At 50.8% G+C, this 18,412-nt stretch overlaps 1 protein-coding gene across 10 annotated transcripts in view; it reads right to left on the bottom strand.

The window, feature by feature from the left end:
• GATAD2A (GATA zinc finger domain containing 2A) overlaps positions 1-18,412 on the bottom strand; it is a 92,437-nt gene that overhangs the window by 11,338 nt on the left and 62,687 nt on the right. For all 10 annotated transcript variants that reach the window (XM_064480068.1, XM_064480065.1, XM_031437724.2 and 7 more), the window contains 5 exons: positions 3,294-3,426; positions 3,042-3,173; positions 1,701-1,790; positions 900-1,031; positions 565-732 (listed from right to left, as the gene is read on the bottom strand). In XM_064480068.1, coding sequence (XP_064336138.1) covers positions 565-732; positions 900-1,031; positions 1,701-1,790; positions 3,042-3,173; positions 3,294-3,426 — 655 coding nt within the window. The remainder of the gene's footprint in view (positions 1-564; positions 733-899; positions 1,032-1,700; positions 1,791-3,041; positions 3,174-3,293; positions 3,427-18,412) is intronic.

Below are 18,412 nucleotides of genomic sequence, written 5' to 3'. Positions count from 1 at the left end.
CACCCCTGGTTCCATCTTCTCTGCTCTGTTGGGTGGGGACAAACCCTTCCATCTCAAAGGCTCTGCAGAGAGGTGAAGGGACACAGAACTAAAAATAGACGCGCTGGTGCTGTGAGGACATCTGCAGGCGTTCTCCCTGCATGCTTGTGCCTGTAGGCGGGGAAGGCTCCAGTGCACCTCCCCACCCCAAGCAGGTTCTCCACGTCCATCGGACACCTCGCCTGGCCTCATCTATCCCCTAAAACCTGCTGTGTCCCACAGGCCGACTCTCCCCACCCCTCAACCTTCCTATATCTCAGCTCACCCTGAGATGTGCACCCCTCACCCTCTCAGCAGCTGTCCAGCTCCGCTGGATGGCAGGTAGGAACACAAGACTCCTGCTCATGACATTCACGTCCCAACAGGCTCCAAGGAGCTACAGTACAAACTTCTATGGGGCTAGATTATCCAAGGCCTTGCCTGGCCCCCAGGGAGCAGGCAGGTCACACACCATGGAGACACGACTATGTCCCAGGACTGCAGGCCATCACAGGGGTAGCTGCAGGGCACATACGCAACCCTCACCTGTGGGATGTTAACGAGCAGACTAGTGTTGGGGACATTGGCGACGCGGATGAGGCCCTGCTGGATGATCCTCTGTCCCTGAATTTGCACACTGGGCACCGATGCCCTGGGAGCCAGGAGGAGTGGCGGTGGCCCCGTGCTGGAATGTTGTCTGATGTTGTGGATTTGCTGTCAGGGTGCGGTGGGGAGGAGATAAAACGATAAGAGGGATGACAGAAGAAGGCACAGAGAAAAGGTTCCCAAACAGAGGACTGGGTAGGGTCTCTCTCGAAGGTGGATGGTTGCTTGGGGCTGCCTAGACGCACCCCTGCTCCTTAAGCACTTGCTCTGCTCACCTGGGCCCCCCTGACGAGCGGGGGCATGACGACCTGTGAGCTTGTCTGAGGCCCTAACTTCGAGGACGTCTGCTGCCCGCCACGGACCAGGGGTGGTGGGATGACACTGCCAGGCATCCGAGTTGAAGAGGTCTGTCAACAACACCAACTCTCAGATCTTACATGGTTTTTTAAACAAACAGGTTTGCTGTTTTTATAAAGGTACATGCTCATTACTAAAAAGAAAAAGTAAGGCTGTAGAGAAAACAAAAGCTAAAATGTGTATTCTAAACACGAAAAGAACCAGGAACACAGATTTTGGCAAGAGCCATGCAAACCTGGGCTCACTCAGGTCACGGTCCTACCACAGCAAGTCTAGCTAACCAGGACAGTACAACCTGCCTGGTATGAGCTGGGGGTTTGGGCCTGTTTGAGGGGAGGTGGGCCACGGCCAGAGCTCTGTCCTACGGCCGGGAACAGGAGCTCTGCACCTCACCCTGTGGCCAGAGGAGGCAGTGAGCTGTGCTGGGACAAGGCCCATTGGACCCCACAATTGCCCTCAGGGAGTCGAGCTGAAGGAAACCTAGTCTGCCTAGGATCTTGGTCCTCTCTCTAGCTTCACTGGGGACAGCAATGGGAGGGGCACTCAGAGCTTATGCATGATTTGTTTAAGATGTCAATGGGGTTTGGGTGTGGGAACACAAATATGCTTTATTTTGGGGCCTGCGGCTGGAAGACTTCATTTCAGTCTAATCAGAAGGGGTGGCCTTTTGCAGAAACTGGATCAGGACTGCTCAGGAGGGATGCAGAGGGAACACTGACCTGAAGCGATGGCTTGCCGGAAGGAATGTTCTGGGTGCCCCGTACAAGCGGGGGAGGGGTGGTCACGGAGCTCCCAGTGGAGCCTGTGGGCTGCAAGAGAACAGAACACAAGAGAAATGAGAGGGCCACCAACCCTGCTCCTCCCACACATAATTCTGGCAGAGGAGCATTGCTTTTCCTCCTCTTCCAAAGGCATCAGGCTCTCAAAGATTCTGCTTCCCACCCACCAAGTTCGTTGCAGCAGGAATTGACATGTTTGGAAAAGGCAAATAAGAGATTTTCCAGCACCCCTTACCCGCCCCCTTCAAAGGGACTTGGCATCACTGTGATTCAGGTGCCATCTCTGCCCTCTAGGGGACAGGAAAGGCTGGCTGGTTGTAGCTGTGGCTGAATTAAGGACCCAGGTTTGGATAGGATAATCCCAACCTTAGTGAGAAAATGCTGGCACTTCTTAAAGTCACACATGCCACTAGAGGAGGAAGAGTAACAGATTCGGTCACCTCACCAAGTCTTAAGCAACTGACAAGGAAACAAGTACTGAGCAGGCTCTATCCATCAGGATATTAACAGATGCCAGGCTTTGTCCATTTGTTTACTAGGTGCAGGTGGGAGCTCAAGCAAATCCCCAAGTCAGACCAGTGAGTGTCCTCCTGTCTTGCTCCCTTAAGAGAACATGCATTCTATACACTGTCAACTTGTACTGCCCAAGATGCTTTTATTTTCTGATTTACTGAGAGAGTGGTTTTCTAGAATATAAGAAAGGGTAGCTTCATCACTGTCCAGGAATCTTCCCAGAATGAGCACCAAAAAAACCCAACAAAACAAACTTGACCTTCCCTACCTAGTAAGCTACATTTAAGAGCAGCATAAGGAGCCTGAGGCATCAGAGGTGACAGGAGCGGAAGCCCCAAGACAGGGCCTCTGGGGCAGTGCTATGGTGCACCTTGTGGTATTCGGCAATCTGTCCACAAAACCACAGCAGCCCTTGCTGGACAGCACAGCCATCCAGAGGGCAGGAGGCCTTTCTGGAAATGGGCTCAAGACAGAGCTCTTAACCCCAGAAATGTGCTTCCAGCACCTTCAAAGACATCTGCTCTCTATTTCCTTGATTGTTTTAGTCCACAAGGAGTTGAGCTTTATATACTCAGATCTGGAATATTCTAGACCGAAATGTACTCTGATATCCTCTTAGCTAAATCCAAAACATGAATTGAGCTTGCAAATTTCCATTTCAGACTTTAACCCTCACGGCCCTGAAGAAACCTGACCCCCTCATGACCAGTCTTTACGTACTTGGTTCTAAATGGCTGACCCTCGAGGCGGGAACAGACACACACATACCTTCTGTGTGGTGGTTTCCTTTTGTATTTGACTCTGCCGCAACTTCTTCAATAAAACGAGTTTTGCTTCTTCTAATCTTAACTCTTCTTTCAGTTGCTTAATCATCCTTTCTCGTTCTTCAGGACTGCTTTTCTACAAGGGCAAGGGAACAAGGGATGAGGGGGAAGGCTGGGGGCCAGGGAACACAGGCCCCACTGTCACCAGCTCCACTGCGGGGTCATTCAAGGCTCATTCAGGGTCAGTAAGGCTCACCATGAGGGCCTCGGTGCTGGTCTCCTTCAAGGTCTCCTTCGACAGCCCATTCACCCTTGGGCTCGCAGGTTGCTCGTTGTCAGAAAGCACAATCACATCGGGCGAAGGGGCTCTCCTTTCTGACTTCATGTCGCTGTGGAGCCGGGACAGCAGGTTGTTACCAGAGTGCCCAGATTGTGCTGGACAGCGTTTCCAAGAGCTCCACACCCACACCCCACAGATGCCTGGATTCAGACACAAACACAGCATGGTGGCGGCAAGCAGGGCTGCCTCGCCCGACCTCCCTACCACATGCCAGCCCAGGCTGCCTTCTCCCACCACACTCACCATGTGGCACCCAAACCTGCCAGTGGGTGGCTGAGCCCCTCAAACACTGGGACTGTTCTAGGTGCCCACTTCTGCATCCCCAGGGTTGAAGACGCCTTTGTGTCTAAAATTGACAGTGTCATTTTGGAAAACACCACAGCTCCTTCCTTTACAATGTGGCTCAACACTGAATAAAAACATTCAGTCCTGGATGGGCCTGCTGCTGGGGCTCCTACCTGCCCATGTTGGAAGCCACCTGATGGGGAGTCTGGCTCCCATATGAATCAGCCTTCTTTGCTCAACTCGGTATCACTGACAGCCCACCTGCCCCAAGGAGATGGAAGGGCTGATACACATGCTGTTGGTCTACAGTCTAGCTCCTGGACATGGGGTGTCACCACCTCCCAAGGTGGCCAAGGCTGCCTGATGGATCCTGCCAGTGGCAATGTGGCAGTAGTGGCTGCATGTTCTGAAACTGACTAGAACACAAAATATGTTTTTCTCTCACAGATCTGGGTACTTTCCATTCAACTGATCTGCTCACAAACTAGTTCCCAGCCACCCCTACCCATCACCCTCTTGCCCTATTACTCTTACCTCAATCCTACCACCCAAGTCCCCTAGGACATATATGCAGATCTAGTGCTACAGGGCTTCTGCTATGGTGTTGCTGTCACCACACATGAGAACCACTGGGTCCCAGAGATGGTGCTTCACCCCCAAGCATTTCCATTTGCTGAGAGCACAATGTAAAATTTCCCCTTAAGATCTGGCCTCTGCATTTGTATTGAAGGAATCAAATCCTTTCCATCAGGAGGAAAACCTGTCAAGAACTGACTGTGTCCACTAGGTGGCACTGTAACCCAGAGAACAAACTCGATAAAGTTAACTGGGAGTAACAGCTCAAAGTTGTCCCACCCCTTCCACTATAACCCAGCTGAGCGGGGACAGAGTTATAGATGTAAAATTGGTATTTTAACAGTATAATGAATTGCCTTTTCCATTCCTGGAGTGAGCTGTGTCTTCAACGAAGGATGGGCACAGAGGACCAGATGCTGACGGTTCACTGACTCCCCCAGCCCCTCCTAATCCCACCTCCCAGAGTTGCATGGCTGCTGCACCTCAACACTCCCAGTCCTGATCCGATTTAACCAGCACAGCTGCTGAATGGTCTCTTACAAGAGACCAGGAGAGTGGACAAAAAGGCTTCCATTTCAAGGTATAGAATCCCTTCACTAGGGTTATCAGTCTGCATTCTCAAGTCCACAAACTGGCTGGCTGTCTATAAAGTAACTCAGGATGCCTCACTAGGGCCTCCTCAAACTAAAAACCAGTGCAGTTTGGGAACCACCACTCTTTCAAGCCTGCATGTCTCCCTGCTGACTGCCAACTCTGCCCCAAAATCAACTTTAAAGATGACCTCAGGGCTCCAAGTTCTCCAGACCCACACCCAGACACTGAGCAGACATATGGATATGGCTCCAGCACAGGAGTTGCAGCCACTGGTCCCAGCCCAGCGGGGCTCCCAGGAGGCTGCACACAGGCAGAATCACGTCTAGAGTTACAGACTGGAGGCATTTCCCGAGCAAAAGCACACTGAGACAACAGTAATCTACAGGGATTTATCACTTTTTATTACCTCATTGAGGACATGCACATCTTCCGAAGGTGAGATGTCTAATAAAGCTCAAATGTGCCTGAGGGAAGCAGGGAGGGTTAGGGACTGAGACCATCTGGAGGCTGAAGCTCCCTGAGATGGCCACTCTGACTACAGTACTCCTAGGTCCCATCTTGGACTGAGACTAATCAATAACTCTTCCAAGAGATGACATCACCTCCCATCAATGATCACTCAGCATCCCAGCAGCCAGCAGGGAGTGAACTTCCTGTATGCTAATCAGGGCACCAAAAAGTCATGTGACAAAGGCATTTCCCTCTTTGGTCATGTGACCCTTTAACTGTGCCTTCCAACGTGAAAACCATGGCAACAGCCAGTTCTAACCAGTTTGTGACACGCAGACTTCATTTTGAGAAGTGAGGTAGGGTTCAGGTGCTGTCAGAAAATGGAGGCACCCAGATCACCCTGGGGCTGCTGGGCTGCAGGCACTTCCTGTGTGGTGCCGGCCCACAGGGGACCGTTCCTGTGTTACTGGGACCTAGGACACCTCTTCTAAAAACAGAAGGGCCACCAGCCCTACTAGTTTCCAACACAAAAAACTTTCCTATACTCAATTTTTAAAGCAAAGGTGCTTCAAGTCTCTCAGTACTTTCCCAGTACTGAGTTCTTTTAATTCAGGAAAAAAAAAATACCCACTTGACAAAGGCTCAGAATTATTATGGGCATTCTTTTTTAAAAAGCGTTTTAAATTATAAAACCATTTAGGCCAGGAGAATAAAGCAGAGGAAATTTAGCCCAATATGCCAGGGGAACAGTGTCACGGCCAGGTGCCCGAGCACCAAGTTTATTTGGAAGCTATCTGATTTCAGGACAAATCTGACAAGCCCATCATGCCCACCTTGGGAACCCTTATGTAAAATACAATCAGAAGAGATTTTATGTGACCTATGAAAATCCCTGGAAGCAGGCCAGGCTGTTAGCAAAAAAAAAAAAAGTCTCACTACCTCCTCCCCTGTATGCCAGCTGTGGCTAAACAAACACCAAAGTTCTGTTACCTGCCAGGAACTTCCATCAAGTTTCCTGGAGAGAAGGCAGGGACTATAAACTTAACTCATGACTAGATCCCTCACCCACAGCACCAGACTACTACCCCAGTTGCTTACCAATTAATGGTCAGTGCAAGGTTAATATTTAGTGCCCCTTGGCCCGTGCCAGAGGAAGCGGTTTCATTCAAGGAAAAGAAGATCTGACCTTTGTCATTCTCTATACGGGCCTGCCTGATGTCCAGGGAAGGCACAGTTGATCCACACTCATTCATTTCTTCGCTCACTCCTATTTGTTGAAAACTAACCTAAGGGGCAGGTGTTGTGCCAGGAAGTGGGGAGAAACCCCTGGATAAAAGCAGTTCTGTCCTTAGGGTCCACCAGGAGGGACAGATGCAAAGCCAGGAGAAAGAGGTGCAGGTGGGGTGTATCCACAGGTAAGAATGGACCACCACCCACCTCAGCCCCCAGAGCAAAATGGTAGCTTCACCGGAGCACCTTACTGCCCCAGACCTGCTGGATCAAAGCCTGCATTTTTATAAGATCCCTGAGATTTCTGCACACACATTGGAGAAGTCTGGGATCACTGTGGGCCCAATGAGGCCTCAAGATAACAAATTCCTCCTCAGGGCTGACCCAGCAAGACAAGCAGGGCTGGGGCCAACTACTCCCTCTCAGAACCCTCCCTCGTCCACTCATCTTTTGGGGCTGGCTGGGCGGGGAGAGGCAGGTGGTTACTAGCTGTGTTTAAAGATGGGGTGAGGGGCTTTGCTAGACCCAGCATCAGTCTCACCAGCTCCTACAAACACTAGCCTTGGCCCCACCAGACCCTCCCCCAAGACTCTCCTCCCACTGGAGCCTGTTCACACCTCCCAGGCCAAAGCTCCTGCTCACAGGTATGTCCTGCTGTGGGCTCCACCCGCCCTCACCACCATTCCCTCCATTACACTCTCCAGTCTCCCTTGTGAGCCCCAACTCACACTTCAAGATGCACTTCAAACCATCTGTGCCCTTAGAAAAGTCCCTGGCTGACCCAGCCCCCTGACCCCGACCCCCCCCCCCCAGCCCTGGGAGCCTAGTCAGCAGTACTCCACTGCACTCACGGTACCGGCCCCGCAAAACAGTGCATCTGAGGGACCTTCCTAGCCCTAGCTCCAACTGCCCACCCTGGGGGCAGGGAGCTCAAGGCAGAACTTAGGGTTTCCACTCAAGGGCAGCGCGAGCCTGAGCAGAGGAACCCCTCCCACCAGCAACCAGCTCACTCACCTCACCCCAGTAAGCTCATCCAAGGAAAGTGCCTTCACTTCCTATAAGGCATAATCATGGTGGCCTTGTGCCAGATCAGCTCACCCTCTCACAGCCTCCTAGGGTGATGCTGTCATTGCCCATTTGACAAGCAGGTTCCCCCATCCTAAGCAGGGGTCATCACAGGCGCAGCAGCCAGGGACCCACTGTCCCACTTGGGGTCTATTTCCACGAAGCCAGGGAACTGCAGCTCCTAGTAAAGGCCAGAATGTTTCCAGGGTGGCCCAGCAATCGAAGGGCAAAGAGAGAGGTCCAGCCCTGATGTGACTCCACAACCCGCAAAAAAGGCTGAGGCTCCCTAACTCCTCAAAGCCAGAGAGGGAGGAATTTCCTCCTGGTGCCATGCTGGGTGGGAGACAGGTCACAGGGCCCCCTCCCAGAGAAGGTTCTGTACACACACTGAGGGGCGGGGGGTGATGTCACACTCCCACAAATCCGGGTCTTACTTGGTTCTGCCTCTCTCAAGTGAAAAGCCCAGGGCAGGACACTTCCCTCTCTGTGCCTCCTACAAGGATAGGGATAGTCACTCCTGCCCTGCTGCCCCTCAGGGTTGCTGGGTGAGGTGAGACCTCGGTGCCAAGGAGGCTCAGACACCCTAGGAGGCCATCAGGGCAGTTCAGGGCCTAACCTTTCCTAAAGCAGTAGGGAGCTGCTGGCTGTCAATGTGAACTTGACATGTAGCCATCAATCTGCCGCCAAGAGTAACACCTGAATATTCTCAAACCCACCAGTGAAGACAGGGATTGTGTTTGCTCTATGGGTGCTCAGGAGACACAATTGGTATGCACCTACCCCCTCCTCTTCCCTGCACCTAGCTCCAGGATGGGGTCTGTGAGTTCGTGAGGAATCTGCAATGCCTGTAGACTGACTGATCACCCTGCACATGTGGGCAGCTCTCCCCACATGCACACAGATACAGCATTACTAAAGGATGTGCATTCTCACTTAAAAGGATTTCTGAATTCTGCGTCATTATATCTTTTCAAGTGCTAAGCCCTGGAAGTCCAACTCCTAACCGATGAGTCCAGGACTCTGGTGGATATTAAGGAGAAGTCCCAATACTCATAGTTGACACAACCCTGTACAGAGGACCACTGCACGACACCCTTAGAGGGCACCCTGCCAGCTCTGCAGAGCACTGTGGAGGCAGCTCATGCTCAGACTCTCATTGTCAGTTCTGTCTCTAGGACCTGGGCTAGTTCTGTGGCTCACTCTGCGGCTAGGAGTGAGGAACGCAGAGGAAGCAACGATGCAAACTTTCACAGAACAGTCATAGCCTTTAAAGCTTCTGCTTGGGCCCTTGGAATACATATGCTCTGGGAGGCAACTAGGACTGTGCTGAGACCACCCTGGTGTGGGATGCCAAGCTAGCTGCACAGAAAGAGGGTCACAGAGACAGACATGGAGATGGGCCCAGCCAACCCATGTGAGTGACAAAGCCACTGGGGACATCCAGTCCAGCTGACATGGGACTACAAAGATGAGAGCCCAAGAAGCAGGGCCCAGCTGGGACCAGCCAACCAGCAGATCTGACAGACTATGCTACACTGATATAGTTACTTTAAGCCACTCGACTAATGGGGCTAATAGCCCAGTTCTGCCCCCAGGGAGCTAGCCCACACTACTGTAACTCCACATCCTCCCTCACATTGACCCAACAAGGTCACCCACTCGAGGCACTACCCTGGGACAAAGCAGGGAGAGAGAAGGCGAGAAAGAAAAGGTTTACCCAGTAACCACCCCTGCTGAACCTCAAACAACCCACCACCACCACCACCACAAGGACCAGCAGCAGTTCTCTGTACACAAAGGCTGCCTATGGCAGATGCAGATTTGGGAGGAGATTGGAGCACAGCTCCAGGAAAGCCCAGGAGGAGGAACACAGAGCTGCCCCACGAAGAAAGGGGATGAACAGAGGGTCCCACAGGAGAGGAGGGGGCCATCCTCAGGCCTGGGAGCCACCACCGGTGGCTTCAGGCACTGAGTCAAAGCTGGAAAGGAATTCCACATATTTATCCAGTAAGCACCCTCATTTGAGAAATACTGCTAGAAAAGTCCTAAAGAGAGAAAAATAAGACAGTTATCACCAGTTCATGGGTTAGTCCTACCACCTGGTAACATTTCATTGGCAGGCCCCTGCATCCTGGACATCTCAAGACATGTTCATGGGATCTTTCACAGGAACCTGGGCATGGGAGCTTCTTCCTGGGACCTCACAACACCCCACTCTCCTTTCCAAAGTGGCCTTGTTCACTCAGACAGTCAATGTAATTAGAAAGAGAATTCTGCTACACACAGACACAGGCTGCACCCCCTAAGCCAAAGACTTGCTCGCCCTTGGGGTTAGTGGGTGTTGACGAGTGCCTGGTCCCTGCCTCACCCCTGGAGCCCACCTGCTTCCCGCCTGCCCACCCCAGCCCCTCAGAGATTCACTCAGCTCCCTCAGCCCCCCTGCGATTCCCTAGACTCCCTTCTTGGCATCCATTACCACTTCTCCCAGCCCTGTAACTTGACACCCTGTTGGCTGGGATGTCAAGACAAAAGCCCAGAGCCTGCTTTGTGGGGGCCAGGAAGTCAGAATACATTTTGCTTCTAGGCCACTGAGGCCATAGAGGTGAGCAGCTGAGATGAGATTTTTGAAACCAACTCATAATTCTTCCTGGAGACTCTAGGTCCAGCTATTGCTCTGGGACTCCATTATGGCCCACCCTACCTCAGATACAGCCAAACATCTCAGAAGAAAGGGAGAAGCACGTGTAACCAAGGCCTGGCCCCTCTCCCCCACCCCACATCCAGGGCCCCGAGCACAGAGGCGGGCAGTCCCAGGGCACAGGCAGCTGGAGTGGAAGAACACTGTGCCATCAGCAAGACCAGGAGGCATTCAATCTGTACTGCTGGGGCTCCTTCTAGGAACATGGGAGCCCCTGGAAGTCACGCAGCCTGGCCAGGGAGACCTAGAGGACCTCACTATAATTGAAAACAGGGATGGGGGCCAGTTTTGGGGATGTGTGGAGTCACTGTAGAAACATTCCAAGGATGGGCAGAAGAGAGTGCTCCCTGGGCCCACAGCTGGCAGTGGCCCCACAGAAAATGGCAACGGGGCAGCCTACAGGGCCAGCACCCACCCAAGGTCACTGCAGCTTGACACTGCCAGCAGGCAACATGTTCCAGCTGGGACTCCACCAGGAAGGCTAAATCCAACTCAGCACGCTCTCTGCTTAGAAATTTAGGAAGGGGCATTTGTTAGAAATGACCACAGGCATAGAACTGAAACGTTGACCATGTGAGGTTTGGAAAATCACCCAGGACATTTGTTGACCCTTTACGACAGCCACCTCTGCGCCAACCACCCAGATGCACGTGTAAGCCTCTTAACTGCTCAACTGTCACCCAGATCCACAGGTGAGGATAGAGTCTGAAGAGAGTAACTTCCTGAGGATCCATGCCCATGGCCCGCAGATAACTAGGGCCTATACCAGACCCAGGCTCCTGCAGGACCCTTGGCTGGTCTGCCCAACTCTGGCACACCACACTGCACTGGGTCCTGGCTCTCTATCCTGGTCAGACCAGCTGGGCACTCATGGCCTGCAGGGGGCTCAATGGTATCCTAGAAAAGGAGGCGCAGGGAGTGAATGGGTTCCACATAACTGTCAACTCTGAGGCCTCTAACTCGGGTTATCAAATACCATTTGGGGGCTAGGTTGAAGAGGAAAATGCTTTATTTATACTTGAAGGATCCTGGACAGCCAGCAGCATCTGCATGCCAAGTCCCTGAGGTGATAAAAGAGATGACAGTGTGAGGACATGGATGTGGTCCTCGGATTCGACTGGGAAACAACTCTTGCTACATGTGGGCCGCTGCCTGCTTGAAGAAGTTAGGTGGAGTTTCAGTACTCGGGAATCCAGCTTCCAAAGGGCCCAGGCCTGGTAAGTGAAGGAGTGGGGGACCCCAACTGCCAATCACAGTACCAACACTAGCATCCCCTCCGTCCTCTGTCACCGTAACCACATGCGAGACCAACCTTCCTCCAGGGAGGAGCTCAGGAGCACTCTGCAGAGCAGGGCAATTCCCTACATCAGATGAACCCAAACACACCTCCTGGGTTGCCAGCTTCCTCACCAACTCACAGCAAGAGAAAAGTCACCTGTGTGTGGATGAAACCACCCATGAGAAACAAATACTACCGCTTTCTAGCTTGCAAAGACCACAAACTCTTATGATAAATGGAAAGTGCTCAATTCCTGGAAGTTTCTTGTTCCCTCCTAAATATGTTCTGCACTGCTGGATCCTTCTCCACCAGCCCCTGGCAAATCCCAGGGGATGTCCTCCCAGCATGATTCAGGTGTCCCCACGCCCCACCAGACCTGCTCCAGATGCTCTGAGCAAAACAGCTGTGAGAATCCCTCCAAGTCAGCCACGAGGACCATGGGGTGGCGGGCTGGGGATAGGCACTCCTCTGTGGCTGCGGGGACCTGACCCAGTCACCAAACCTCAAAGAGCCTCAGTTTCTTCATCTGCAGAATGGGACACTGCTGACCTTGAGAGGATGTTGTGAACTACAAAAAGCATAGAAAGTGCAGCTAGTCAACGGATGATGACCCTATCTCGCTCCTATCCTTGCAGAACGTAATATACAACTCAGGGCAGTCCCCATCCCCTTTTCTGCTTTAATTTAGCTCTGAATTAATTTATCTTACCACCTGCCCTGCAATCTGAGGTCTCTGGGGACAAGGTGGCAGGCTGAGGGCTTCTCTTCCTCCCACAGCTTGACCCCAGCAGGCCATTAACCACTGTCCTGCCTGAGACGTGAGCTCAGAGCCCTGCCAGGCATCCTTGCCTGTGCCCACACTGGGCAGTCCGTTTCTAACCTGCCTGCGCTCCTCCCAGGGTGGTCCTCAGGACCCCTTCAGGGGCTCTGCCTGGTTGGTGCAACACTGATTTGCCTTTTTCATCAGGTTGGCATAGTTGCACCGAACTGTGCCAAGACTCAAAATGTCATCACGCTGTAGGCAATGCCCTGGATGAAGTACAAGCTATTGATTTTATTAAAACTCAACCCTTATGTACATGTCTTTTTAATATTCTGTGACAAGATAAAGCACTCTTGCTGTGTACCAAAGCAGAACAGTCATCCAGGAAAAAAAAAAATCACGTTTGAGCGTTGACAATGTTTGAACGAGGACTGACAGACATGCTGTGGTCATTCAGACTTGGTTGTCTGTCACACACTTTCCCCAAAATGGTCAAAGCAAAGCCTCTTTCCTTCAAGGAAAACAACTGATAATATTTGTCACCAATGACAATGTCTGAGCTTCCAACAAACAAAATGTAGTATTTGGGAAACTTGTGAGCCAAGCCAATCAGATAATTAACCAATCTGATTTCGTGATACTGAAAAATGAAATGTGTCAGCATATGAAAGATCTGTCACTCAGTAAACTACTATTTTCTAATGTTCAATGGTACTATAAACTCAAACATAAGTAAAAGACCATTCAAGGGGAGAAAAGACAAATCTAGGCAGAAGAATCCCAAATAATTTGTGTAGAAGTTCCACCCTCAAGGAGGTAGAATGTGACTCCCCATCCCTTAGGTGTATGCTGTAAATAGTGACTTCTTTCCTAAGGGAGGAAGAGAGTAACCAACAGTGGAGACACCCGACAGATGCTACCTCAACATCACACTCATAAGTTACACTGATGGCATGTGCCTTAGACACGGTGTGATGAGAACGCACTTCACCTGTGGTCCTCCTCCCAAATCCCAGTCCAGCCATGAGAAAAATACCAGACAAATTCCACACGAGGGCCATGCTACAAAACTTCTGATTGGTTCTCCTCAAAACTGTCAAAACCAAAAAAGTCCGAGAAACCATCTCAGCCCAGCCTAAAGAGATAATGATGACAAAATGCCACATGGGATCCTGGGATAGAAAAGGTAAAAACACAGGAAATCTGAACAGACAGTATTGACTTTGGTTAATAGTAACATATGGGCCATTGGGTCACTACTTGTGACAAAAGTTCCAGAGTAATCTGTTAACAACCGGGAGACTGGGGTGGGATGTACAGGAACAATTTTTGCAACTTTTCTGTAAATCTAAAACAATCCTAAAATGTAAAGTTTATTTTTAAAAAAATGTTCTGTTCAAAGTGCAAGAAAGACGGATGGACTTTAACACAGTCAAGAACAAAAACGTCACTGATAATCAAGGTTTCAGAGTCTATAGTGTAACTAACTGTTAGGAATGGCCACTTTGTGTTTTGGTGTCATATTAAAGCAAGAAACGCACAATTATCCTAAAAGACTAACCAAACACTCCTCCCTGCTCCAACTGCTTCTCGGTGTGAGGTTGGACTTTCTTCACACGCTTCAACCCTAACAACATACCATAAGAAACTAAATGCAGAAGCAGATAAGAGAATCCAGCTGTCTACTTATTAAGCCAAGTATAAAGGAGATCTGCAAAATAGTTATTTTTTATTTTAAGAGTTCTTCATGCTAACAAGTAATGAATTTATTACTATCATCTTTAAATAAGTAAGTATTGTCAAATTTTCTAACACAGTAAATGTCAACAGATATTTCCCACACAACCAAATGTCCTTGGGGCCCAGAGATGGAGAAGGGGCTGCACCAGTGCTTTCGGCAAAGGGTTTCCCAACTCCATCACAGATGCCAGTCTGAGCGAAGACTCCCAAATGGGAGTCCTCCTGGCATGTCACAACCCACGTGGCTTTCTCTTGCTGCTAAAGTTGTTTTGAAAAGCAAGACGTATTAAAATCTAACAGACTCACCCCACAGATATGCTGTAATTTCCCTATAAATCTATTCAGCTATAAGCCAACAAAATTTGGTAACCCTGTTCTGTGGCCTTAAAAGGGGCAATTGTACAGGCCCCATAGTTACCCAATTCATAGAGAACTTGGCACTTCCCGGGGTGGTCCAGACACCCTGCATCTGTAGATAGGGAAGCCAAGCAGAGACTTCCAGTGAAGGCAGGTTGGGCACCCCAGGCCCCCAGTACCAGGACACTATCCTGCATTTCATGCCCCACTCCCACCCTGTACTGCCACTCTCCAGGCAAAGGCAACTCTTCCCTCCTCCAGTGTGTCTACCTCTGCTCTCACATGCAGACATCCAGCAAGCTTCTGAGCTCCAACCAGGACCAGAGCATCAACTCTCCCCTCCTAGAGAGGGTGGTCCATGACCCACTCTTTCCAGCCCAACAACCTGGCCCTACTTAAACCACAGTGGGCCTTCTCAGGCCCTGAGTCCAAGCAAAGCCAATGGTTCCAGGGACATGAACCCCTGAGCTCCCCAGAACATGCCACCCAACTGCTATTTCCCACACTGCCCACGGATACCGCAAGTCCTCCTGAAGGAAGAAAATGTTATGTGCCTGGACTGGGTGTTCTCTTTAGAGCACTACTGCATTAAAGCTGCTTCTTAAAGCTATCAAGGCCCTGCCTTAAGGAATTCTGCATGCCACCAGGTCTCAGTCCCCCCTAAGACCTGAAGCTTTTCAATGTGATTACATCACAACTATTTTTAAGATTTAAGTTCTAAAAATAAGCACTCTTATGGTTTGGGACCCAAGGAAGGGGACACGTAGTAACGTCTGGTATGTCTCCCACACATCAAATACTCCTTACCAACATCACCCCCACCTCTTGGGGTTGGGGGGAAGCATCCACAGAGCTGGATCAGCTACTGGGAACCCAGGCTCCCCTCTCCCTCCATTCCTAGACACCCTTGAGTCCCAAGGCTCCTTCCCATCAGTACTGTGACAAACCTTACTGGACCATGCTGGGAGCTTCTGAGACCTGAGAATGACCAACCTCACTTTAGAGGAGATGGTGGGCGCTGAGGGTAGGGCAAAATGTCCCAGGCTACACAGGGGCGTGAGTGAAATCAAGCTGTCAGATACCCATATTCTTTTTTTTAACCAGCTGCTGCCCCTCTGCCCCCTTTAGGCCCACAGATTATAATTCACATACCCATCTTCTTGAGGAGAAAAGCCAGAAATCTCTTGCAACCAGGCCAGCTCTCTTTTTCTTCCAAGGCACATTCTGCTAACTGAGAAAATACTCTTCTCCTGGTGAAACTCCTGCCTACCCTACGTGGGGTCACACATGCCCCTGGAAGGTGCCAGGCATCCACTCCTGTTTCTACCTGTTCTATACAGAGCTCCCTTCATCCTGCTTCTTCACCAGATTAGGTGGCCATGAAGGACAGGATGGCATCCCCTGAGCCAGCCATCCCCACGTCCCAGGTTGGTTACAGTTCTGGTATACCTGCTCTCATCAAGTCAGAGAAACAGGCTGCACGATAAAAAGCAATGCACATAAAAGTGGTTTTAGGCTCCATGGCAGACAGCTGGTCAGAGACTCTCCTTCATACACCCCCATAGGTAGAACATTTAAATGATCCACTAGAGCAGTCAGGATACCAGTCACAAGATGAGGAGCCCGTCAGCGTGTGACAAACAAAGCAACAGGAATACGTGCTGTGAGAGGGTATCAGAAACTGCAACTGCAGAATTATACCAAATATTTTCAAAATAAGGAAATGATCTCCTTAATCTGCAAATCTGCTTAACTCACATGTGTGTGAAGAGGAGTTCTTGACTGATAAACGAACGAGCACTTACAGGTACTTACCTCAATGACTGTACACAGTGGTCTCTGGTTCCTGTCACAACTGCCATACAGAAACATGCCCAGAAAGCTGGCACTATCCCCCCAGAAACTACCCCCTCCACAGTCAGAGGAGGGCGCCATAAAGGCAATGGGGAAGTGGCAAAACTGTAGAGCTCCTTACCGACAGTCACCAGGCTGGCTCACACTCGGGGTATGAGCTAAGTCACTCTGAGAGTTAGAAACAGGGCACCCAGAGTCTGTCACTCTGATACCCCAAAATAATCTAATGATTTTTAGAAGCACAGGTGAACTCTTCAAATTTCAATTATTACAAACCTGGTATAAGATATGGTCCAGAGTAAAGGTAGGTGGACAGAGAACTGGGATCGGGAGCCCAGAGGGGAGAGGAGAGGAGAGGGGTTAGAGGTTTGGCAGGGTAGCAGTGAGGCAGGGGAGTCCAGACTGAGGAACCGATTTCTGAAGGAACGTACCTCTTAGTTCCCACGTGCTGAAACGCAAGCAAGGCTATGGATTTCTAGCTGGAGCTGATGGAGCCACTCCCTGAGGCTTCCCGGCCTCTCCTGGAAGTTGCCCAGCAGCAGACAGAGTATTAGCAAGTAAAAGGCCAGCCCACAACAGGTGCTGGGGAGGGGCTGGCCTCCAGAGACCTTCCCACAGAGTGCCAGAGCCCCCCAATGAGCGATTGAGGGAAGTGAAGATCACACAAAAAGAACAGGCTTCTGCCTGTTGGACTTCCAAACTTCTCACACGTGACAGGGGTGCGGGGTGGGGGTCAATCCCTGGCGAGAAGACCTAAGAGAGCCAGGGTGAGGGCCACAACCACACCTACGGAGGCTGTGCAAGAACCAGAGCCCTTTCCGGAGCCATCACGCCCACAGCTGTGTCACATTCCCCCAAATCGTTCAAGGGTGCACATTCCAGCAGACAGCTGGCCGGCGGGTCAGGCACAGCTGCAGTGGAGCATGGTCAAGAGAACAGGGTGGGAGGGGGCTCAGGTCTGCACATAGCTGTGGAGGACCCCTACCCACCCCCACGCAGGAAGCCAGCACTGCCACCATTGCTGGCCACATCCTCTGTCGGCGTGGGGGGGGGGGGGCGATGACAGTCACACAAACAGGCCAGGACCCGGACTCAGACCTCTCTGGAAACCCCATGGCTAAAACTGTAAAGGATGAAGTGGCCGGACCTCCACACCTGCAAGAATAAAACAACCAAGACATTTTGGGGGGAAGGTGTGGCAGTTTCTTTAAAACAACTCAACACACACCTACACTGTGACCCTAGCAGTTCGACTCCTAGTTATTTATCGAGAGAAATGATGATCAATGTCATGTGAAGACTTCTACAGAAATGATCACAGCAGCCCCAAACTGGAGACCACACGGTATCAGAGGACAGTTGAGTGGATAAACTGCATACCCATGCAGGAGTCGCTCAGCAAAATGCTGATACACACAACAGGGATGAATCTGAAATCACATGGAGTGAGAGAAGGCAGACCCCACCAAGCACCAAGCACATACTACATGATTCCACTCATAGGAAGTCTGAGAAGAGGCAAGATAAGTCGAAAGCAGAATACACCCAGTCCAGGAGGGCAGTAAATGTACGGATGGCTCCAGGGAACTTCCTGGGGTGATAAAGCTCCGTATCCTAATAAGGCTTTGGATTACACAGGTGGATGCATGTGTGAAAACCGCAGCAGGAGAGGTTCACAAGGCATGCACCAGCAGTACCTCCTGGCAGGGTAATGCAACCCCAGCATTACTGTATCCTTCCTCTCCCAACAGGCCGCTTGCAAAGAGTGTCCACTCAAACAAGGACTCTACCTATAACCCGTGGAGTCACCTAGAAAAAGTTAAGTGATGCACATACATACATACATACATGTGGGTTCCATTTCTACACAGAACAGAATAAGGCCATCCACACAGCCCCACATTACAGACGACAGGCGGAAGCACTATCATGTTACTTTCAGATTCATTTTCGCTTTGGAAGAGAACCCGGGCGTTAAAGTGGGTGTGGAGAATGTGCCCCACACACCACACTCACCACTGCTGGTCGCCAAGCCCTGTCTTAATAGCAAATCATCAGCCACTGAGATTCCTGGGTGAGGAAGAGGTGACTGGCTCCTATATGGATGTGTTGCTCCCTACTACCAAAGTCCCAAAAGAAAAGAT

The sequence above is a fragment of the Camelus dromedarius genome, chromosome 27 (genome assembly GCF_036321535.1).
Source record: "Camelus dromedarius isolate mCamDro1 chromosome 27, mCamDro1.pat, whole genome shotgun sequence".
NCBI classification, from domain to species: Eukaryota; Metazoa; Chordata; class Mammalia; order Artiodactyla; family Camelidae; genus Camelus; species Camelus dromedarius.
This window is presented reverse-complemented; position numbering and strand designations above follow the sequence as displayed.